Genomic DNA, 25,242 nt, shown 5'->3' with positions numbered 1-25,242 from the left:
ATATCTGAAAGGACTATTCTAGTACAGCTCTTGTAGGTATGGTAAGCTGTGTCTCTAGGTATTAGAGGTGCTCATTTGTCCGTCTGGGTCATTCCTGGACAGGGTCTTGTAATGTTCATCCACACAGTTCAAGGAGGCTCAGTTAGTTTAGTGGTTCTCACGGAGTATCAGAAGCATCTGGGGAGCATTTTAAGCACAAAGATTCTCCATTTCCACATTAGAAGTTCATATTGAGCTGTTAAGCCAGAGTTTGAAACTTTTGAATTGGGCATGGCTTTTATTTCTGAGATCTTATGAGTGTCTCATTTGTTTACCAAATTTTTATTGAATACCTATAGTGTAAGGCAATTTAAAGTTTTTGGTTATACATTCATAGAATGTAGAGTCTAGATGGGAATGCAGATGACCATGTGAAAGCCAATGATTTCTCTTCAGGTAGGTATAGATTGAGGACAGGGACTTTTTTTTTTTAATTGACCTATTTTAATTTTATTTATTTATTTATTTATCTATCTATTTATTTAGATTTCCTTGTTTACATTACTTTTTAATTTATTTTTATTTTTTATTTTTTAATTAATTTATTTTTTATGTATATATGACAGTGGAATGCATTACAATTCTTATTACATATATAGAGCACAATTTTTCATATCTCTGGTTGTTTATACAGTATATTTACATCAATTCGTGTCTTCATACTTGTACTTTGGATAATAATGATCATCACATTATTAATAACCCCATCATTAATAACCCCATGCTCCCTCCCTTCTCCTCTAACCCCTCTGGACAGGGACTATTTCTTATTTAGCATATCTGCACTGCCCCAGAGGAATGGGTACTTTGGTGTTCATTCTTGGAAGGTGAGCTGATTAGCAGGCTATTTACTGACTTTGCTCCTTGTTGTAGGGCTTGTTACTGTGTACTTTATCCAATTATCTTCCTTAATTTCTTGGTTGAAAAGGAGCTGCTCAATCTTCAGTTGTTTTGTGGCAGGTTCAGCTGTTTGATTTTGTTGCTTCCTAGTAATAAAAGTAACACTAGCTACCATCTATTGAGGACCCAGTGTGCCAGGCACTTTGTATCACATTATTGCTGATCTTTATAACAAGCCTGTGAGATAGACATTTGCACCTGAGTAGGAACCAGGATATTGAGTTTTTGTTATACAGCTTTTTCTTTCATAACATGCATTGCAGCAGCTATATTGCAACAGTGAAGTCATTTCTTGGGAAGAGAGTAGTTCCAGTCATGTTTTGGCTGTGTGAGTAGAGTGCATTTTATTGTTGGTAATACCAGAAAGTCTGTCTACTTATAATAGGGTAGTTATGACCACCACCCTGTTCCTTAAACTGATAATTTGTTTTAAACATTATGCCATGATGATGATATATGCTCTCCACCCATTTCTCCAATGAAGGCTGGTCTTGCTGGTATAATTTTGAGCTTGGCATGCAGTCTCTTATAGGATTTTTGATTGTCAGGCAACTGCCACATTGTCCAGTAAATATCTTTGACTGAACTCCACCAACAAATTCATCCTATGTTAGATTCTTCTTTTAATGCCATCTCATTAAATTTTTTTAAAAAAATTTTTATATGGTGCTGAAGATCAAACCTAGTGCCTCAGTCATGCTAGGCAAGTGCTCTACCACCGAGCTACAACCCCGGCCCCCGCCCTCCCCGCCTCATTTTTTCATATTGAAATTGCTTTGAAATAGGTAAGGAAACTGAAGTTTAGAAAGGTGAGATAATTTGCCCTGTTTTCAGATGCTCATTTGTTAGCTAGGTGTGGTGGTACATGTCTGTAATCTTGGTGATTTTGGAGGCTAACTCAGGAGGATCACAAATATGAGGCCAGCCTTGGCAACTAAGCAGCTTAGTGAGCCTGTCTCAAAAATTAAAAATAAAAAGGGCTGGGGGTGTAGCTCAGTGGTAAAGTGCCCCTTGATTCTAGGTCTAGTACCCCAAACAGGTGCAGAAAACCACAGATGCATTTTTTCCCCAGGGAACTTGGGCATGATTTTCCCTTACATCCTCTGATTGCTGGCTTCACTGAGAAATATTAGGTGGTAGATGCAAGAATTTTTTAGGAGGTGAGGATGAGCAAGTATCTCAAAATTCTGGAGAAAATAATATATTTAATTTTGTCCTTTGCAGTGAGTCAAGGTAATAGCTGTCATTGAATGTTTTTTCAGGCCAGCTGAATTTGCTGAGATGTGGGAAATGATCACACATCCGGCTCACACCTGCTAGAGAAGCCTAAGGCCCATTATTGCAAAGTTTCTAGTGTGAATAGCTAGATGGGATGTAAATATTTATAGTTGAGGTAAAGCAAGTATAAATCTTCTTGAGTTTGTAATAATTACAGAGTTATTTTTCTAGTAAGAACACCTTCATTTTACTTCCCTGCTTGGGCAAGACAGGAAACTTGAGATATTTATTTTCCAAAATGAAATGTTCTCTGTCCATCTCTGGTGGTGTGGATTCTGATGTGAAGTTGTCATTCTGTCTTTGACTTCCACCCATTGCCCTCAGATTATCCTGTGTCTTCAACTCAGGATCTGCTTTGTTTTGAAACAAATGTTTTTTAAGAGCCTGGTGGCATATTAGAAGGATCTATAGATTTTTACAGAGAGGTTGATGGAAGTGAAGTTAATTGAAAGTTCAAAAACAGGTGTAAATTTAATCTTGGCTTCTTTAAGTGTGCTTCTAGGAAACTTATTAGGTTGATCAAACAGAAATGAAACCACTAGCAAAAGATAACTTTTGTGGCACATGCCTATAATCCCAGGGGCTTGGGAGGCTGAGGCAGGAGGATCACAAGTTCAAAGCCAGCTTCAGCAAAATGAGGCACTAAGCAACTCATTGAGAAGCTGCCTCTAAATAAAATACAAAAATAGGGCTGGCGATGTGGCTCAGTGGCTGAGTGCCCGTCCTGGTACACACCCCCCCCCCCCCCCCAAAAAAAAGATAACTTTTAGTGAAAAAGGAGGGTGGTTTTAATACCTTAACTTTTCTTGAGTTGTAGGCTTTGCATGTTTACTGAATACAGTATACCATTGTTTAAGTGTTATGTACAGGTCACTTCTTCAAGCCAAATATTCGAGGCTTCTTTTTTTGTGTTAAATACTCAAGATTTTCTGCTTCAGTTTATTAGAAAAGACTTTTGGCAATTTAATAACCAGGTGAGGGTGAGTTTATCTTAATCCCTTGTTTGCTTTAGTATTTAGTCTCATTTAATCTTATGAACAAAGATCAATTTTGGAGAGTATTGTTAAACTTCAGTGACTGAATATAGCTATGATGTGTCTTCATCATTGCCTCAATGATTTAATGAATTCGATTTCTGGTGTCTCATTTGCATCAAGATAGTCACATCCTCTTTGTGGTTTAGTGCTGCAGCAGTGAATCACCTAGTAGGTCTCCTTGTCTTCTGGTTGCAGAGTTTTCATGTGTAACTGCTTAGACAGTTTTGGAAGCTACCTTTTAAACAATGTTAAGTACCTGCAGTAATCCAGGTTCATTAAGGACATGCTGCAGTCATATGTTGATCCGCCTGTCCTCAAGCCACCAGGTCCATTCCTAAATCTTACTTGAAAATTCATCGTTTACTCAATAAATGTTCCCTGAGCTATTTTGCAGCAGATGTGGACTGTCAGTGGGGAGTGTGCTGAGCGGTGTGCAGATCTGTTGTCAGGATGCTTTAGCCAGGGGAAACTCAGGAAAGATGGAGGACAGTGTCCAGCAGGAAATTAAGGAAACTGTTTAGCTCAGTGGTAGAGTGCTCGCCTCGAATGTGTGGGATGTTTGATCCGCAGCACCACATAAAAATAAAATAAAGGTATTGTGTGCATCTACAACTAAAGGATATTTAAGGAAAAAAAAAGTGTCCTGTATTTCTTTCTCTTGTTATTATGAATTTGTTCACGAGGCCTGGTGGAAAATTGGGAAAATATAGGAAAGTATGAAGAAGAAAAAAATCATTCATCTTTCTATCATCCAAGAATAATGGCTATTTATTTCTTCATGTTTTCTGTCTTCTAAAAATGGTTCCTCAACCAAAGAAACACAGGGCTGTATCTGGTAAAAGGGGATTTTAAGGTGAAATTTAATGGGGAGGAGAAGAAGAAGAAGAAGAAGAAGAAGAAGAAGAAGAAGAAGAAGAAGAAGAAAAAAAAGGCTATGGGGAAATCGTAGTATTTTTGATGGGAGAACTGTGACCTGGAAAGCTGCAGCCTTAGGGAAGGGGTGTCTTGGATTTCTCTGAAGACACCATGGAACAAAACTAGAAGCAGCTTTGAGTTTAGATTTCTCTGAGTAGTTTCTGAGTTACAAGTATGTTCTCAAACATTGTAAGATGGTTGTTACATTCCAACAGCTTTTCTCAAACATTAGTTTCATTTTGAAGCTTTGCTGGAGAAGTAGGGAAGGCAGAGCCTTCTCTCTAGGACAGAATGTGAAAAATGACTTAAACAAATTGCAGTGTGTCATAATCTGAGGTTGGGGGAGTTTGTAATAGGGAAGCAAGAAAAGAAACACGTAAAAAAAAAAAAAAGGTCTGTTAAATGCTATCACTTTCTGGAATCCGTTGTTTGACTTAATTTTCATAGCAAACCTTTGAAGAAGGAATTTTCTTCACTCTAAAAGGTTTAGATTCAGAGAATGGATTTAGAGACTGAGTTACTTGTCTGGAGCCACAGTATTTCCAGTGGCACACACTGAGTTTGGATCTAGAGATCTGGATTCCAGCCTACCATTGTGATCTCAGACAAGTCCTTAATCTATTTCTTTATTTTTGAAAAGGGGACATTGGTGACGCTCAACTCACAGGTTATCGTAAAGGTAAAATGAGGCACTGTACTTAACACCTTCTCACAGTTTCTGATTTGATTCTGGTACAGGAGAGCTGTTTGCTGTCAGTTGGAAGGCAGCAGGCACAGTGCCCAGCATACAGTGGCTGTCCAGCAGATGGTACTTGCTCATCTGTTCTTATAAGCCTTCTCAACTTTTTGGTTTTCTTTCCTTTATATTTTTAAGGACCCTGACACATTTCATTTGGATTATAGTGGTGGATTCTTGGATATGTAAAATAAATTCATCTGCAATACATAGGGGAATCCTATGTTCTTTTCTTTGAAAAGGCATCCTGGACATGTTTCTATGGGTATCAGATGGGGAAAGGTAATGGTAGGAAAACTGAGTTCTCAGGTGGAGGAGGGGGAAAGGGACAGAGAGAAGAATCAACTTGGGTGTTTTTCTGCATCAATTTTGTCTGGGATTTGTAGCCATGAGGCAGAGGTTAAGAGATTAAGATGATGACATTGTGGGAAATATTTGGTTCTCCTTGCAGACTTATGCTCTTTTATTCACTCATTCAACTAACAGACAGTTGTTGAAGCTCTCCTGTATGACAGGCACGTACCAGTCCTTGGGATTCATAGGGAGCATTTATGTCCATAAGATTAAGCCAAATGGATAGATTAAAAAATTACAATTCATAAGTGCCAGAGTACAGAAAAATGAGGAGCGTTTTGCCAAAATATAAAAGTTATTCCTCTGTTTGCTTGTCGGATTAGACTTCAAAAGGTACTTCAAAAGGTACGACTGTGGCTTTTTTTTTTTTTTTTTTTGGCAAACTTTTGCAACTTTGTATTCCTGGACCCTAATTTTAAATGCCTCTCTGAATAATATGTATCAGTTCAAATCTGGCATAGAATTTACCTCAGAGTTTAAACTCTGTGTATATTGGTAGAAATCAGCCCTATAAATGGAGATATCTGATGTGTCCTTGACTTTTTTTGTAATTCCATTTTTAGAAGGTAGGAGATGAAAATTGGACTGATTCATGTTGGGAACTTTGGGTGACAGGGGCCATTTGGTTTTGGGATTCAGTCATGATGGAAGTTGTATAAGAGAATGTAATGGCCTAGATTTTTAGAAATGGGGCCTCTTGAAGCTCAGAAAGAAGATGCCTTCAGGGTTACCAGAACTCTAAAAAGGAGTAGAATTTATTCCAGATGGGAAGGAAGCTCCAAGAAACAAAAATTGTGATTTTATGATTGCAGATAATGATGACAAATAAAAGTAGATGTGGTTTCCAAAGAAGTCAGCAGAAGTCTTTAGGGCCATTGGAAAAGAAGCCAGATTTTTAAAAAAAGTTATTGATACATAATTCACGTATCCAGTAATTAGCTCATTTAAAGTATATAATTTAGTTGCTTCTAGTATGTTCAAATCTATGTGCAGTTATCACCATAGTTAATTTTACAACATATTCATCATCTCAAAAATGAATCCTCATGGCCTTTACTTTTCACCTCTCTACCCTATCTTTTCATCCCCTCATCCCTACCAACCACTCATCTAGTTATGGTCTCTAAATTTGCCTATTCTGACGTTTCATATAAATGAAATCATATAATATGTGCTTTTTATGACTAGCTTCTTTCATTTAGTGTGATAGCTTTTACATGTTGTAGCATATGTATCAGTACTTTATTTCCTTTTATTATTAAGTAGTAGTGCATTATGGGGATATATGAAATTTTGTTTAATCATTCATCATTTGATATACACTTGGGTTATTTCCAGCTTTTTAGCTATTAATGCTCTGTTTTGGTTAGTTTGGCTAAGGGATTATAAATCTTGTTTATCTTTTCAAAGAACCAACTCTTGTTTCATTAATCCTTTGTATTATTTTTTTTATTCTCTACTTTGTACATTTTTGGCTCTGATCTTAAATATTTTATTTTTTCTATTGGTTTTAATTCTTTTTTTTTTAAATTCTTGTTTTTCAAGGGCTTGAGATGCATCATTAGGTTGTTTATTTGGAATCTTTCTGATTTTCTCATGTAGGCACTGATAGCTATAAACTTGCCTTTTAGAACTGCCTTCCTAGTGTCCCAGAAGTTCTGGCAATATTGTATTGCTATTCTCATTTGATTCTAAGAATTTTAAAATTTTTCTCCTGATTTCTTCTATCACCCAAGTTCATCGTTTAGAAGTGTATCGCTCAATCTCAATGTCTTTATATAATTTCTGGTCTTTTATTGTTGATTTTCAATTTTGTTTCATCATGATCAGATAAGATATAAGGATTCATATCAGGTTTATATTTTAGAGAAGGTTCTATGAACAGTTGAAGGAAGTGAATTTGAATGTTTTTGGATAAAATATTCTGTAGATATCTGTCAAGTCCATTTGATTTATAATATTTTAGGTTTAAAGAGACTTTATTGAGTTTATATCTGGATGACCTATCTATTGGTGAAAGAGATGTGTTGAAATCACCTAGTATTCCTGTACGAGGGTCTTCCGGAGGCTTTAATGTGAGTTGTATTTGTTTTATACAATTAGATGCGTCAATGTTTAGGGCATAAATATTTACTGTTGTTATATCTTCTTGTTTAATTGCTCCCTTTACCACTATGAAGTGACCTTCTTTGTCCTGATTATTTTTGAAGTCTACTTTGTCAGATATGAGAGTAGCTATTCCAGCTTGTTTTGGGGCTCCATTAGCATAACATACCAATTTCTGTCCTTTCACTTTCAGCCTATGGCTGTCTTTGCCTATAAGGTGAGTCTCTTGTAAACAACATATCATCCTGTCAGCCTTTATTTTTTAATTGGAGAGTTGAGACCATTTATATATTATTTTAGAGTGATGTTTTTTAATTCCTGCCATTTTGATTATTTATAATGTTTCCTGTTTAACTTCTCTTCAAATGAGATTTGTTCATTTGTGAACTCTGAGGTTTGTTTTTTATATCTTCTGTGTGAAATATTTCTTTAAATTCCAAAATGCTGGCTTATAGTCATGAATTCTTTAACCTTCAACTTATCTTGGAAGGTTTTTATTTCTCTTTTGTTTTTTAGTGATTGCTTTGATGGATATAATAATCTTGGTGGCAGTTATTTTCTTTCAGGACTTGGAACACATCATTCCAAACCTTCATTTTAGAAGATTTGTGTTGAGAAATCAGAAGTAATTCTGATTGGCTTGCCTTGAAATGTGACCTGACATTTTTCTCTTGAGACTTCTATCCTTGTTCTCTGGGTTAGGCATTTTAATTTTAATTATGTTGTGGAAAGGTTCCTTTTTGATCTTGTCTATTTGGGGTTCTGAATGCATCCTGTATCTTGGTGTTCATATCATTCGCAAGGTTTGGGAAATTTTGTTGTTATTCCCTGAGGAAGTTATTCATGTCATTAGCCTGCATCTCACAACCATCTTCAATTCCTATGATTCTTAACTTTGGTTTCTTAATGTATTCCCAGAGTTTTTGTATATTCTGGTCATGTTACTTATTTTCTTTTCTTTAATACTCACCTTTTTGAGGCTGATACTTTGTCTTCCAGCTCAGAGAATCTGTCTTCAGCATAGTTTACTCTGTTAGAGAGAGTTTCAACTGAATATTTTTATTTTTTATTTATTTATTTTTTTGTGTGTTTCATTTCTAAGATCTCTATTTGGTTCTTTTCCAGTATTTTTATCTCCTTATTGAACTTCTCATTTATTTCCTATAGATCATTCAGTTGTTGATTTCTGTGTTCTCTTGGTCATTTTTATAATTATTTTAAAAAATTCTTTTTCTGATATTTCATGCAGTTTGGTATTTTTGTCAGTTGCTGGTGAGTTATGAACTTTACAGTTTGTCAGTTACCTTGTTTTTTTCATATCTCTTGTGTTCCCATGTTAGATTTTATACATCTGTTGGGATGGATTTCTCTTTTACTCTTACATGTAGACCTTTTTTTTGGCATACCCTTTTCTTGCCAAACTGTGGTAGAGTTATCCAGATGGAGACCCCTTGTAGGTCTGGTGTCCACAGCCTTTGTGTTAATTTGTATTTGCTATAGGAGTGGATGTAGAGAGTGTGACCAGGAGACCCTTTATAGTTGTACGTACTTGGGGCCTGGTTATTAGTTTGGGGTTTTTTATCTCTGAAGTTTGAGTGTAGTAAATTATGCATGAAGGAAGGTGCACTGTCTCTTGGCAGGTTTAGCGGAGCAACAGAGTCACCCTGTGAACTTGTAGTATGCCAGTAGATTCCCAGTACCTCACAGAAAAAGGGAAAATGAACAATAGTGATAATAGAAGCAAACAATATACAGCACTAAAATTAATCCCTGGTGCCTAGTCTGACATCCGCAATAAAAATTACCACACAAACAGGAATGGTATGGTCAGCAATTGCCAACAGCAAAAACAATAAATAGCTGTGTGTGCTAGATCTGGCATTAAAGTAAACAGCAGGTGTCAACTGTACCATTCACAGTACTAAATAACTGCAACAACATGAATGATGGGTCAGGAATTATATAAACTAAATATTTCTAAAAGATGGTAAAAATTCAGTTAGTAATTGAAAAGAATGCATTAGGAAGGTCAAAGAAAGTAGAATGTTCAAAATGTGAACAGAGTGAAAGCAGAAGATGGTTATAGAGTGATGGTTATAAAGGAGAAGAAGAATAAGTAAAAAAGAAACTAACGAGAAAAAGAACAAGAGATTTTGGAGAGAAAGAGAAAAATAAAAACAAAATAAACAAAATCCCTAATCCTCAAAAGACAAGGAAAAATAACAACAGTGAGAAAAAAGCAGATCTGTACATGTTACATATATTCATGAATCAGCTCAGCAAGAACATAAAAAATTTTTCTTAATGAAAAATTAAAGAGTTGTCTCCACTGAGGTGGTCAAAACTATCGGTCAGTATGGATGGTCACTTATGCTTCAATGTCCTTTCCATGTTTTCTTTGGTTATATGCAGAGAGAAAGAGAGAGAGGGAAAGTGAGTGAGTACAAAGGATCTAGGGATCATTAAGCCCTTTCTCTTTTTGTGTTGCTCACTGGCCTGCCAGGTGAGGTGACCCAAAACTGAAGCTGGTTGAGGTATCTTTCAGCTTCCCTCCTCAACACTATAAGGAAGGGTGGGATGGGAAGGACTGTTGATTGAAGTTTTATCTATATAGACAAGATTGAAGGCATTCCCAAGGTGGACTACTCTGGAGTTCTGAGTGGGGAGTTCATCTGGGCCTTAGGGACTTCCTCGTGGGTATCAGTTCTGGAGAGATTAGATCAACACACATCCCTAGGTAGATGGGATGCCCATCTCTGCTGGGAATCTGGATCTCAGAGCCTTCTAAGAATTCTACTTGCAGGGCAGGGGAGCCAGCCCTCACAGGTCTTGAACATTCCACTACCTGTGAATACAGCCTTCCCAGGCTTAATCCCTGAGTGTAATCACACCTACCTGTTCGGTTTCCAACCTCTTCATTTGGTCATATGAGCCACCAGACTCAGAGTGGGTTGTACTCCCTTCTGTATCTATCTTGAATCCCCTGGGTATAGTCTTCTCTTTCCTGTTTCACTCACGTTCTGCTAGGTACCCCTAAACCACACCATAGATGCTTGCTGGGACAGTGTGGCAACACCTCGGCTCTCTTCATGCCAAATTGAAAAACACAGAGCACTTTTTAAAACCTGTTCACTGTGCAGCCTCTGAATCAGCTACGTTCAGGCTGCTTTTTCTGTTCTATAGGTTTTTCTGTGCCAGATTTGTCTGTTGTATGTCTGTCTCTGTTTATGTTACTCCCTTCCCTCTGTGGTGAACCAGTGTCCCTGATGCTGCTGCTACAACAACCAGCTTGGCTCCAATGTACTCTTTCTTGTTCTTTGTTCAGTGCCCAGGAATTTCTGAGTCTCTAAGAGACTGACTGGTACAGAATTTCAGTGAATTTCTTCTTTCACTCACCTTGCTGAGAAGCAGTACTCTGCTGCTTGAATCCTGAACTACAGAGCAACTAGAAATATAGCCTTTCTCTAATCCACTATTTTGAATCTTACCCATAAGGATTTTGAAAAACTTTTAAAAGTATGATTCATATCATGTACAAAAATCATAAAGGTACAGCTCAGTAGATTATCAGAAAATGAATTCATATAAGTAACTACAATGTAGTGTCAAGAAAGAGAACATTACCAGCCCCCAACTACTACTTTTGTGTAGTTATTATTAGCCTTCCTTCTTCCCCAGAGTCTTTTGACTTCTATTGCTGTGGATGAGTTTTTACATAGATTTGAAATTTGTAGAAATGGGATTATAATAGCACATTTTCTTTTGCTTACTGTGTAAAAGTCATCCTTGTGTTTCTTGTTGCTGTTAATTTTTGTTGCTCTATAAATTTCCCTTTTTATGAACATCCAACTGTTTGTACACTCTACTCTGGATGGACATTTGAGTTTCACTCTTCAGTTTTTAGCTATTATTTCCTGTATGTGTCTCAAGGTGCCCATGGGCATGCATTTCTGTGGGGTGTATGACCAAGAGTGGACTTGCTGTGTCATAAAGTGTATTTACATTCACCTTTATTAAAGTGTGTACAAATTAGTTTTCACCCTATAAAACAAAGTGAGGAATAAAAAAGAAGCTAGATCACTTTAATTTTAGAAAAAGGAAGTACAGAGTAATTAACTTATTTTTCCTGCTTTTTTTTGCTATTACTATTTTTCTTAATTTTAAAATTTGTTCTGATTAGCTCTACATGACAGTAGAATGCATTTTGACATATTTTACACAAATGGAGCACAACTTCTCTTCCTCTGGGTGAACATGGTGCAGGGTAACACTGATAGTGTAATCATACATGTATATAGGGTAATTATGTCCACCTCATTCCACCATCCTTCCCATTCTCATCCACCCCCTCCCATCTCCTCACTCCTCTTTGCATAATTCAAAGTTCCTTCATTACCCCTCCACCCCCCGTTTATGGATCAGTATTCACTTATCAGAGAAAACATTTGACCTTAATTTTTTTGGGTTTGGCTTATTTCACTTATCATATAATAGTCTTCAGTTCCATCCATTTACTGGCACATGCCATAATTTCATTCTTATTTATGGCTGAGTAATATTCCATTGTGTAAATGTACATTTTGTATATGTATATGTACACAATGTATATGTACATTGTGTATATGTAATATTCCATTGTGTATATGTACATTGTGTATATATATATTTCTTTATCCATTTATCTGCTGAAGGTAGTTCCATAGTTTAGCTGTTGTGAATTGAGCAGCTATAAATATTGATGTGTCTGCGTCACTGTAATATGATGATTTTAAGTCCTTTGGGTATATGCTGAGGATCAATTGGTGGTTGCATTCCAAGTTTTCTGAGGAATCTCCATACTGCTTTCCAGAGTAGTTGGAACAATTTGCAGTCCCACCAGCAGTGTCTGAGTGTACCTTTTTTCCCCAACACCATCACTAATACTTATTATTGCTTGTATTCTTGATAATTGCCATTCTGTCTGGAGTGAGATGAAATCTTAGAGTAGTTTTGATTTGCATTTCTCTAGTTGTAGAGAGGTTGAACATTTTTTTATGTTTGTTGATCGATTGTATTTCTTCTGTGAAGTGTCTGTTCAGTTCCTTAGCCCATATATTGTGCTCTATCTGAGGTGAGTGTGGTAAAGATTTTCTTCCATTTGATAGTCTCTTTCTTCATGTTCTTGATGTTTCCTTTGGTGAGAAAAATATTTTTAGTTGAATACATCCTATTTGTTAATTCTTGATTTTACTTGTACCTTAGGAGTCTTGTTAAGGAAATCAAATCCTAAGCCGACATGATGAAGATTTGGGCCTACCTTGTCTTCTGTTAGGCAAAGGGTCTCTGGTCTAATGCCTAAGTCTTTGATCCATTTTGAGTTGATTTTTGTGCAGGGTGAGAGAGAGAGAGAGATTTAATTTCATTTTGCTACATATGGATTTCCAGTTTTCCCAGCAACATTTGTTGAATAGGCTGTTTTTTTCTCCAATGTATGTTTATGGTGCCTTTGTCTAGTATGAGATAACCGTATTTATGTGGATTTGTCTCTGGTCTTCTCTTCTGTAGCATTGGCTACATGTTTATTGTGGTGCCAATACCATGCTGTTTTTGTTACTATTGCGCTGTAGTATAGTCCTGCTATCTTTTCTAGCAAGAAAAGTCAAACAGAAGGGTAGGAGAGTTCTTACCCATTTAACATTAATCAGAATCTCCAGGGTTAAATTAACTGCGTCCCAGAATACCGAAATCTCTATAGTTTTCTGAGGAAGCCCAGTTGGGAAACTGAGGAATGAGAAGATAGAGAAGAAATGCACCCCCCCCCCCAAGAAAGGAAATGGATTAAGTTTCATTTGATTTCTGGCAGAATTCTAGTGTTTGTTTAAACAGGTGATTTGATAGGGCTGAGAGTAAGAGGTAGTGGTTGCCAAGAGCCAGAATAGTTTGAGTACTTAAAAATGCATTTATTTGGTTTCTCATTCCTTTTAAGTTCCTGGTGCTGCTGGCCCATGGGTACAGGCCCTGAACTGAGATAGTAAGTGCCAGGAGGCCAGGGAGAGAACAAATTCCAGAGGTTGTAAATGTCAGGTTCCCAGTTTAGGAGGTCAGCTTGTAATAAGTATCCTTTAGTGTGTTTCCTTCACATAGTTTTGGAAGTGCTTTATATTGGGGGAAACATGTATTATCAAGTAATCCCCAGAGGTATGCATAGTGCCTAGAAAGCTAGTATTGAAGAGCTCCTGTGACTAGGAAGGAAGCAAGGAAGGAAGAGAATAGGAAGTATTTGAAGACTTTTAAAATATGCTTCTAAAATATGAAGAGCCAAGGGATATTGGGATAGGTTGGGGAGAGAGGCTTGGGTGTAAGAACATTTCTACTAGACTCTGCCAGACCTGGGGGAGGGTTGATTATGAAAATAATTTCTAGAAGTGGGAGGATTGGCTTCATGATAATTGTTTATTGGCTTTATAGTGAAGGCTTTGCATATCATGCAAAGCTATTGAGTCTTTTATTTTAGAGGCCTGGAGGAACCCTGGAAAGATTTTAAATATCCCAGGAGAAGAATGATCAGATTTACATTTAAAAAGTTTGTTAATAATGTAGAAAATAAAAAGGACTGATCTGAACTTAGGGAATCAGGAAACTTAAAAGAATGAAGTTCGGAATTACAGAAGCCCTGAACTGAGATAGTAGTAGGTTCCAGGAGGCCAGGGAAAGGAATAAATTCCAGAGGGTTTTAGAAGAGTCTAAAATATGTCATTCTGCTAATCTTGTTTCTTTTAAAAGTAGATTATATGAAAGGGAAAGAAGGACTGCTGATTTTTTATTTCAACAAAATGTTTAGGGAGCCCTGGGTTGGACGCCCCTGTGTGGCAAAACAAAACAAAACAAAACAAAGTGGTAACAAAATGCTATTCTTATAAAAATGATGGAGCAGAGTGAAGTGATTATTAGGTAGACTTGTAGCTCATTAACAAGTATACCTGGAAACAGTGAATTGCATGGCTATGCATCAGCTGGGAGGTAAGCATTTCATTCTATGCTGTCACTTTGTATTTGTGGTTTATTTTTCATCAAAATGGTCTTATGTTGACAAATTTACATGGGAGGTAAAATTAGAAATGTAAGGTAATGTGATGTTTGGCAGAGTATGCATTTCAGAGGTGAAAGTGGCCCTGTGGGGTTTGTGGAGGAGCCTGGTGGCAGAAATATTACTCATTTTGTGTAGAAAATCACAGTGCATATAAATAAAGGCATAATCCAATGTACAATATATCCGTGACACTAACTTTTTTTTAAAAAAATAAATACGTAGAATATTTTAATGATGTAGATAGCAATTTTGGTTTAGATAACATTCAGGAACCACTGAGCTCAAAAATTAAGAGAACACAGTTTTCCCCAAGTACAACATGGAGCACATATATAGTTTTCCCAACGAATCGATTTCCTATAGACTCTGTCCAAATAAGCTTAGATTGTATCATTAGATACACATTATTATTATATTATTATTATAATCGATAGTAAATATACTTAAGCATTTCTTGCATATTTGGAATTTACAAAACAATACCAAATAAATTAGCTGTGAGGGAGGGCAATTAAGAAAAAAGTGCCCTAAAGTCACCTTGGGGGAATCATGGTGGAAAGGTAGAGAAATGATGCTTTAAACAGTGTTGTGGGAGCTAAAATTGACAGTGTGAATAAGTGAAGATACCTGAAACAGTCCTCATTTACGACCAGTCACCGAAGGCACCATTGTATGGTGGGGACATTTCTTTACCTCTCCCTTCTCATCTTCTCCTGTTCAGAACCCTAGTCTCCAGCATTGCCAGAAAAGCCTCTACCACTGAGCTATACCCCCAGTCTAATATTTCTTAATTTGTGTTTTAATGTGAGGAAAACAAATAAATAGGATTGAATTTCTCTGTTGATTTTATTTAACTCTAAACTCAGTCTGTAAAGTGGATATGACTGAGAAAAAGGTTAAAGTAACTTCAGGCTTCATTTATTAAAGAAAAAAAAAGATTTAATACACAGTGTTGTGTTATACTACATATAAACTGGTTAGAATCAGATCTGGAAATGGGAAAAAATTGAGCATCCAGGGGATGATTAGGCAGGTGAGAGGTCTCAAAACCATATTGAGAAATGTTCAACCAGAACAGCTTCTGTTGTATTGTTTAAAATACACCAACTACAAGAATTTGTGGCTTGAATACACAATAATTAGACATAAGTAAGTTGGACAATGCTGTGTAATTAATAAATCAATTAATTCTGTATTTGAGTATCCACTGTTTGCCAGATATCCGTTTAGGCTCTGGGGACTTAATACACAACAAATTAAGGGGACAAAGAAAGATGTAAAATATTGGAGGTACTGGAAATTTTAGTGAAGTTTACTGGAGCAAGTGTCATTGAGAAGGTGATATTTAAAAATAAGCTTTGTTTTATAGTATAAGAAACATACTGAAAAGTACAAAAAGCATGTGTTACTTGGGATGAACTTTTACAAAGTAAATGTAGTTTTGTGGTCAGCACTCAGACTGAGAAACAGTCTTTTTTTTAAAAATTTTTTATTTGTTCTTTTTAGTTATACATGACAGTAGAATGTATTCTGACATATTATACATACATGGAGTATTACTTCCCATTCTTGTGATTGTACAATATATGGAATTACACTGGTTGTGTATTCATATATAAGCATAGGAAAGTTATGTCCTATTCATTATACTGTCTTTCCTATTCCCACCCCCCTCTCCTTCTGTTCATTCCCCCTTTGTCTAATCCAAAGAAATTCTTTCCTTCCCTCCTCCTGCCCTTATGGTGTGTTAGCATTCGCATGTCAGAGAAAACTTTTGGCCTTTGGTTTTGTGGATTTGGCTTATTTCACTTAGCATGATAATCTCCATTTCCATCCATTTATTGACAAATGCCATAATTTCATTCTTCTTTATGACTGAGTAATGTTCCATTGTATACATATGCCACATTTTCTTTATCCATTCATCTTTTGAAGGGCACCTAGGTTGGTTCCATAGCTTAGTTATTATGAATTGAGCTGCTGTAAACATTGATGTTGTTGAGTCAATATAATATGCTGATTTTAAGTCCTTTGGGTATGTGCTGAAGAGTGGGAAGACTGGGTCAAATGGTGGTTCCCCAAATTTCCTGAGGAATCTCTGCAGGTGGTAGAAATGGAGTTCCCCTTGGTGGAATGAACTGGCTGAGAAATAAAAGCTAGGAAAAATAGAATGATGAAAAAAAAAACCCCACAGGACACAGTAGTTTCAAAAGCTGGGGAAGGACAGATTGAGCTTTTATACTAGGGCAAAATGGAGCCTGTGCCTGCTTTATTTATATCGGGAAACATCAAAGGCCTTCTGTAGAATCTTCTTCACTAAACAAGGTTCAAGGTGGGCTATTCAGTTCCCAATGGCTTATGCCCATCTCCAGAGCTACTACGAGGTATCTTCCTAGCAGAGCAGAGATAAAGGTCATGTGCATTGGGTGATCTATTTCCATGGTAGAGCCATGGATAGTTCGCAATGCCAAACCTACATCTCCCTGGCTACCATACTGAGAGAAGACCCTCCGTAGTTCACGAATGGTTTCCCACACTGCTTTCTAGAGTGGTTACACCAATTTGCAGTCCCACAAGCAATGTATGAATGTGCCTTTTCCCCCACATCTTCCTCAACATTTATTGTTGTTTGTATTCTTGATAATTGCCATTCTGACTGGAGTGAGATGCAATCTAAATATAGTTGTAATTTGCATTTCTCTAATTGCTAGAGATGTTGAACATTTTTTCATGTTTGTTGATTGATTGCATTTCTTCTGTGAAATGTCTGTTCACTTCCATTGCCCATTTATTGATTGGGTTATTACTATTATTATTTAGTATTAAGTTTTTTGTATATCCTGCAGATAAATGCTCTGAGGTACAGGTGGCAGATTTTCTTCCATTCCATAGGCTCTCTCTTCATGTTCTTGTTTGTTTCCTTTGCTGTGAAGAAGCTTTTGAGTTTGATGCCATTCTAGTTGTTTATTCTTGATTTTACTTCTTGTGCTTTAGGAGTCTTATTGAGGAAGTTGGTTCCTGAGCTGACATGATGGAGATCTGGACCTACTTTTTCTTCTTGTAGGCGCAGGGTCTCTGATCTAATGGCTAGGTCCTTGATCCTCTTTGAGTTGAATAGTTAGTTTTGTTCAGGGTGAAAGATAGAGGATTAATTTCATTTTGCTACATATGGATTTTTATTTTTCCCAGCATCACTTGTTGAAGAGGTTGTCTTCAGTGTATGTTTTTGGCACCTTTGTCTAGTATGAGATAACCGTATTTGTGCAGGTTAGTCTCTGTGTCCTCTGTTCTGTACCGTTGGTCTACCAGTCTGTTTTGGTGCCAATACCATCCTGTTTTTGTTACTATTGCTCTGCAGTATAGTTTAAGGTCTGATATAGTGATGCCACCTGTTTCACTCTTCCTGATAAGGATTGCTTTAGCAATTCTTGGTCTCTTATTTTTCCAGATGAATTTCATGATGGCTTTTTCTATGTCTCTGAAGACTGTCTTTGGAATGTTAATGAGAATTGCATTAAATCTGTATGTCACTTTTGGTAGTATGGCATACTGATAATATTAAGAGAAACAGAATCTTAACTCACCCCTGGGAAGGCCTGGTTCCTTCCTCCTCCCAAAGCATTAGCTTAGTGTGTTTTTGAGCTCCATGTAAATGTAGCCCTGTGTATGATGGTCCTTTGTTTTTTTTTCTTTTACTTAACCTTGTGTTTGTGAGATTTAGCCATGTTTTTCCAAATATTTGTAGGTTTTTCATTTTTGTTGCTGTAGAATTACATTATATGACAATAAATACCACGGTGTACCATTTTTCACCTATGCTTAATGGCTAGATTGCCTTCAACATTCTTGTATTTTTTTTAGTAAAGTCATCTCTAGAGGAAATAATTAGGAGTGGAGTTGCTAGGCTATAGAGTATAGTGCACATTCACTTTGGTAGAGTGAAAGTTTTACAAAGTGGTTATATCAATTTATATGTACCAGTTTGCAGCATGTGAGAACTCCAAGTTCCTGTCAACATTTGGTATTGCCTGCCATTTGACTTTAGCTATTCTGGGTTGTGTGTGTACAAATGCTGCATTGCCAAAGACTAATGCATGTAAGCAGATTGTCATATTTGTTGGCCATTTTCATACCACTTTTTGGGATGATGGAAATGTTCTATATCTTCATTGTGGTTGGTGTTGCCTGCAAAACCATATGCAACTGTTGTAATGCATGGAAGCACTGTGCCTTAAAAAGTGAATTTCACTGTTTGCAAATTATATCTCAGTTAATCTAATTATTAAATACCACTTTTCTTTTTTTTTTTTAAAAAAAGACACATTTATTCAGCGTCATGATCAGACTATTACATTTAGCAATCAACAGCATGGGTGCAAAAAAAAAAAAAAAAAAAAAGTCTACATTAAAACCCTTTGTTGGAATGCTTTACACTTTCCACAGAACAGAAACTAAAATAACCTGTTATACAATTAGTCACAAATACAGTCCTCGAGTTTTTTTGCCCATACACATGAGTATTGTCTAAACCATGTCTTCTTTGTAGCAGCTAGGCCCTGCCACCACTGTGCTTGGCTGAGTTCACAAATCTGTTGTAACCTGTAGCTTCCCTGTCACTTCTCTGGCTCTCCTCTCCTGCTAAGCTTTGTTTCCTGGCAGTATTAAAACCTTCTGCCACTGCCATAGCTACTGCTGCTGCTGGAACCGCCATAGCCACCTTGGTTTCGTGGTTTGGCAAAATATTGGCCTCCACCACCGTAAGGTCCAGAGCTTCTGCCTCCAAAGTTTCCACCCTTCATGGGTCCAAAATTTGATGACTGATTGTTGTAACTGCCAAAATCATTGTAGCTTCCACCACCTCCAAAATTGCTTCCATCATTACCAAATCCATTGTAGCCATCCCCGCTGCCACCATATCCACCACCACCACGACTGCCACCAAAGCCACCACGACCACTGAAGTTCCCTCCACGACCAAAATTGTCATTTCCACCAAAACCACCTCCACGACCACCACCGAAGTTTCCAGAACCACTTCGACCTCTTTGACTAGATGAGGCACTAGCCATCTCTTGCTTTGACAGGGCTTTCCTCACTTCACAGTTGTGGCCATTCACAGTATGGTATTTCTGAATGACAATCTTATCCACAGAGTCATGGTCATCAAAAGTTACAAAAGCAAAGCCCCTTTTCTTTCCACTGCCTCGGTCAGTCATGATTTCAATAACTTCAATTTTCCCATACTGTTCAAAATAATCTCGTAGGTGATGTTCTTCAGTGTCTTCTTTAATGCCACCAACAAAGATCTTTTTCACAGTTAAGTGGGCCCCTGGTCTTTGAGAATCTTCTCGTGAGACAGCTCTCTTTGGTTCCACAACTCTACCATCCACTTTGTGTGGTCTTGCATTCATGGCTGCATCCACTTCCTCCACAGTGGCATAAGTGACAAACCCAAAGCCTCTGGAGCGCTTGGTGTTTGGATCTCTCATTACCACACAATCCGTGAGTGTTCCCCATTGCTCAAAATGGCTTCTCAGACTCTCATCAGTTGTTTCAAAACTCAGCCCTCCGATGAATAGCTTCCGCAGCTGTTCGGGCTCTTTAGGGGACTCTGATTTAGACATGACGGCAGCAGGAAGACAGACTTTAACGATGCTTTCTCGGCGGCGTCCACGGGCAGAAAGCAATACCAGTTTTCTTAATGATTTGTAGGAAGTTTTTGAAACTATATATTTTGCATGAGTCCTTTTTTGGATGTGTGCTTTGCAAGTATGTTCTACTTGCTGGCTTTCTCTTTTTTGGGGGGATGGGGTACCATGGATTGAACTCAGGGACACTCAACAGCTGAGCTGCATCCCACCCCTATTTTATATTTTATTTGGAGACAGGTTCTCACTGAGTTGTTAAGCACCTCACTTTTGCTGAGGCTGGTTTTGAACTCATGATCCTCTTACCTCAGCCTCCTGAGATGCTGGGATTACAGGTGTGTGCCCCCATGCCTGGCTGCCGGCTTTCTTTTACAACTTTCTTAATGTTATCCTGCTTAAGATAATTTTGCATGCTCCATGGCCACAAAGATAAAGATGGAATTTGAGTAACTTCCTGAAGAAGTAAGGTCACTCACTAGTGGTGCAGCTATCTGGGGAGACTCATTTTAGGCTAAGGAGACAGGAGGAGAAAAGACCATGTGGCCAGGACCCTAGAATGAAATGACAGGTAGCAGAGATGGGCTCAGAATGGCCTAAAGGTAGCAGATGGTCTCAAGACTGTGAGTCTCACTGACAACTTTGGCTTTTCTTCTGAGTATGGTGGGACTCCTGGAGAGTTCTTAAGCAGAAGATTGACGTGGCTTACCTGATTTTTAACAGAATCACTAGGCTGCTGCATTGAGAGTAGACTGCCGTGGCAGGGCTGAAGTAGGGAGGCCAGTTCTGAGTCTGTTGTAAAACTCCAAGAAATTGGTGATGGTGACTTGGACCTATTGGTGGTGAGAAATGAGGTGGTTGAGTATTAGTATTTTTGAGTGTAAAGCTGACAGGTGCTCATGGTTTGGAAGGTGAGGTGTGAAAGAGAGGCATTCAGGCATTCAGAACAGCACCTAGTTTTTTTTTTTTAAATTTTTTTTTAGTTGTAGATAGACACAACACCTTTATTTATTTATTTTATTTAGAGAGAAGGGGGGAGAGAGAGAGAGAGAGAGAGAGAGAGAGAGAGAGAGAATTTTTTTAATATTTATTTTTTAGTTTTCGGTGGATACAACATCTTTGTTTGTATGTGGTGCTGAGGATCAAACCTGGGCCGCATGCATGCCAGGCTAGCGTGCTACCGCTTGAGCCACATCCCCAGCCCCCTTTATTTTATTTATTTATATGTGGTGCTGAGGATTGAACCCAGGGCCTCACATGTGCTAGGTGAGTGCTCTACCACTGAGCCACAACCCCAGCCCTTATTGTTTGGTTTTCTTTTATTATTTGCATAAATGATTGGAAAAAGGGGCATTGGGATGTTGGAGAAAGGGAAGGTGCAGAAGATCTGGAGCAGTGGTACTTAGGTGTTTGCATTTCATGGATGTAATTAAAAAAAATTCAACATGTTATAAAGAAAGGCCAGGCACAGTGGTGCATGCCTGTAATTCTAGTGGTTCAGGAGGCTAAGGCAGGAGGATTTCAAGTTTGAAGCCAGCCTCAGCAATTTAACAAGGCTGTGAGCAAACTAGTGAGACTCTGTCTCAAAATGAAAAATAGAAAGGGCTGGGGATATGGCTCAGTTGTAAAGGGCCCCTGGTTTTCCCCAGTACCCTCTCTTACCCCTCCCAAAAAGCTATTTGAATATTAAAAGAATAGGAAGTGTGTAATGTTAAAATAAAGGGTAATCCTTTAAATTGGATAAACTTAGCTTTATGAAAAAATCAAGCATGTTTTTGTTCCCATTTTTCTGAGGATCCACAAATGCAGTTATTGTTTTTAAAACCGATTTTGGGAATCACTTTAGTATTTTTGTATCCTTTGATTTTGATACTATTAATAAATGAGCATCATATCCTTAAGCTTGCAGTAAGATTGAGTTTAGTCTGTAAGAAACAAAAACTTCAACATAGGCTGTGTGTCATTGCTAGCCTAGAAATACTTTAAAAGGCAGAGAGGGCCAGATGCATTGGAAGGACACATATGGTACACGTGTAATCATAGTAAAGCTTGATGCTCATTTTAGTAACTTCTTTGCTGACAGACTCAATGAAATGATTGTTTCCAAAATTTTGTTTTGGAGTATCCAAACTCTTAAGTTTTCTTTAGCATATTGATTTGACTTGTCCTTAGGGGAAAATATAGTTTTACGTTTTCACTTTTTGCTTTCCTCTTCTCCCCACCATCAGTGCTAAAGCTAAGTACACTGTAAAGCCTTTGATAACAGCAATCCAGAGCAGCAGGAGTGGGAGATGTGGTACATAGTAACAAAAGCAGAGCTGCTCTGAGTGCTCGGTGACCCAGAGCTTAGATGGCACTAACATTAGTAGGCTTGTCTTGAGTAACTCGGTTGAATCATACTTGGGCTTGCCATTGAATTAAACACCTACTTTCTATTTGGCAGAGCATTGAGATGCCTTCTGTATGAGTATCAGTGACACTAATTGACTTCAGAAGTGTGTAAATGATCTTTTAGAAAGTTTTGCCTTTGAGTATTACCTGAAAAATATTTTGTGCAGTTTGATAGCACAGAGTAATTTGATTATTCAGACACTGAATGTTCTTTGTAAGATTCTGCTTCAAAGAACAGTGTTATTAATAGCTGATTATTTTTTGCATTTTTGCCAACTGATTTTATGGCATTTAATGTCTTTATAGCAAAAGAGAATTTTAACATGTATAATCACTCCTCGGTGTTTTCAGTCTGCTTTTGGTGTTGGGTAATAGTGTTGTATTTTAGATACCTGATGTGTCAGTGGTTTTAATATGACTATTGTCCCCTGAGGGATGGAGAAAATCAGTGAAAAGTTCACTGCTGCTTTGTGAATTAAGTTATGCCTTGGCACAGAGTGCTGATCATTTTGGCATTCACACTCAGCATTAGATCACCTTGCCTGCAATTTGGGAATGTTCCGAAAATGCTACCTAACTCTGCAGGATTCTCCATAAACTTGAACTGGTATAGAAAATGATGTTTATTATGTCCTGTTCTCAAATATTTTGCCAAATTACTGTCATCACACTCTTTATTGATAAAAAATTAGTTAGGCAAAACCATTTTCTTCTCCCTGCAAGGCAGAAGGGAAATTTATGAAGCACTCTATATAAGGAAGGGTTCCAGTGTCAATGGTGGATGTGAGCCCTGGCTGGAGACCAGGAACTCTTGGCTGATAGTGGAGTGTTCTCTGTGGAGATGTTGGTTTCCATTTCACCTCTTACTATGTTGAAATAATGAAAAGAATATTGCTAGGTGTGTTGGTTTGGGTTTTAGTTACAGATAGGAAAATCCATGATTTATTGAGGGTGATAGCTAGTTTGGATAATCATCTAGAGGGCTGAAGAAAGAGACTGTAGACTGAGTTTCTGAGTCTTGTCAGTAGCACACAGTAGACCTGGCAAGGAGTTGCCAGGGTCAGAATTCCCAAATCAGGAAACCAGCAGTAGAATCTCCCCAACTCTTTGTTTTAGCAAAGTGGGTGCTGCACACCTTGCCACCCTGCTGCTTCCACATGACTCTGTTCTGAAGGAGTTCCACATGTTGTGTCTGGGTAAAGGCACCTGATTTACACATCTGCCTGTACTGCAGGGCGAGGAAGGCAGGAAACATAAGCCTCCTACTCCCAACTTGTTTATTTGCTTCCACTTTAAAATTCTGTATTGGGAAGGTGAACTTCACATAGTAGGAAACTGAAGTGAAAATGGAATGAAGATAATGCTGAACTCCATGAATATAACAGATGCTCATTATAGTACTTATTTAAAATAATATAGTAATTTTAGTAATGGAATTGTAAGTAATCTAGGAATCAGTAATATAAAATTAAATTATATATTACTTTTTTTTTGTAGTACCAAGTATTGAACCCTTATACTTGTTATGTAGAATGATCTTTAACAAAGTTTTATACTGGGGAATAGTGTATAAAGTGCTGAAAACCCCAGTGGTTTCATGCTTGTATAACTTTAGAATTCTGTTAATCTAGTAAGATTGTATTGATAAAGAGACAAAGACAAGAACAGTTTTAGATTCTTTTGTAATTAGTAGATAACACTGCAAATCAAGACCCATTCTTGTGAATTTATTCCTTTGATCAGAGATCAGAAATTTTATCAGTAGGTCAGCATAAACTCATTACTGTTTTTAGGAGAATAAGTTAGTATGAATGTGTGATGGTGGGAGATAGCAGAGTTACAAAGCAAACTTAATATGTGGCTGATTGGCTAGCTGGCTTTCTTTCTTTCTGTACTGGAAATTAAACCTCTGAATCACATCCCCAACCCTTTTTATTTTTGTTATTTTGAGACATGATATCCCTGAATTGCTTAGGGCCTGGCTTTGAACTCATGATCCTCCTCCCAAGTTGCTGGGATTACAGGCATATGCTACTGTGCCTGGGAATATATGGTTGTTTTTCTAGAGTAAAAAAAATTAAATAATTAAAAAGATTTTTTTTTTTTTTTTTTTGTGGTGCTGGAGATGGAACTCAGAACTTTGTGCATGCTAGCACTTTACCTCTGAGCCACATCATCAGCCCCTATAGGTTTTATTTATTTAATATAAACTTAGCTCTACAGGGGCCTTAGAAATCATGTAGTTAGTACCCTGATTTTATAGTTCAGGAAGCCAAAGCCCAGGAGGTGTAGTGATTTGCTCAAGACTGTTGTTGGTAGGTGGTAAGGCCTCCTGGTTTCCTGGTTGCATAGCCTGTTCTCCCTGCCCGCAGGGGAGTAGAACTTCTCCACACTGCAAGGAAGCCTCAGTGCCTGCTGGAGCCCCACACTGAGAACTGAATCTGGATGTAATAGTCAGGATGTCTTAGTGGAGATGTTGGTTGGATAACACTGGTGGTCTTTTATGTAACAGATGAACACTTAGACATTTGTTCTTGAGTTTTGAGGAAAATGAATTGCAGAAGTAAGAACTGTTCAAAACAACACTTGGGGGAAGCACACCGCACATGCCTAATTGAAGATGTAAGTTTTCCTTGGTAAAATGAGCTGCGTAGTACTTTTCTGTTTACTCTTCTGGGCGATTCATGAATTTGTTCAGACACAACTCTTTTGCTGAGGCTTTTGCCATTACATGCATAGTCAATAGTAGTTAAGAATTACTGTGGAACTTCA

General features: G+C 37.6%; 2 protein-coding genes across 2 annotated transcripts in view; one reads left to right on the top strand and one right to left on the bottom strand.

Moving 5' to 3' along the window:
* Sipa1l1 (signal induced proliferation associated 1 like 1) overlaps positions 1-25,242 on the top strand; it is a 355,392-nt gene that overhangs the window by 15,413 nt on the left and 314,737 nt on the right. The window lies entirely within an intron of this gene.
* On the bottom strand, positions 18,948-20,112 carry LOC113180130 (heterogeneous nuclear ribonucleoprotein A1). Its single transcript, XM_077799763.1, has one exon. The coding sequence runs from the start codon at positions 20,056-20,058 to the stop codon at positions 19,096-19,098; it is 963 nt and encodes a 320-aa protein (XP_077655889.1). The 5' UTR covers positions 20,059-20,112; the 3' UTR covers positions 18,948-19,095.

Source organism: Urocitellus parryii, chromosome 6 (genome assembly GCF_045843805.1).
Source record: "Urocitellus parryii isolate mUroPar1 chromosome 6, mUroPar1.hap1, whole genome shotgun sequence".
NCBI classification, from domain to species: domain Eukaryota; kingdom Metazoa; phylum Chordata; class Mammalia; order Rodentia; family Sciuridae; genus Urocitellus; species Urocitellus parryii.
This window is presented reverse-complemented; position numbering and strand designations above follow the sequence as displayed.

Bases quoted from the DNA above. Each gene is read 5' to 3' on its own strand.
- LOC113180130 (XM_077799763.1), bottom strand. From the start codon at position 20,058: ATGTCTAAATCAGAGTCCCCTAAAGAGCCCGAACAGCTGCGGAAGCTA.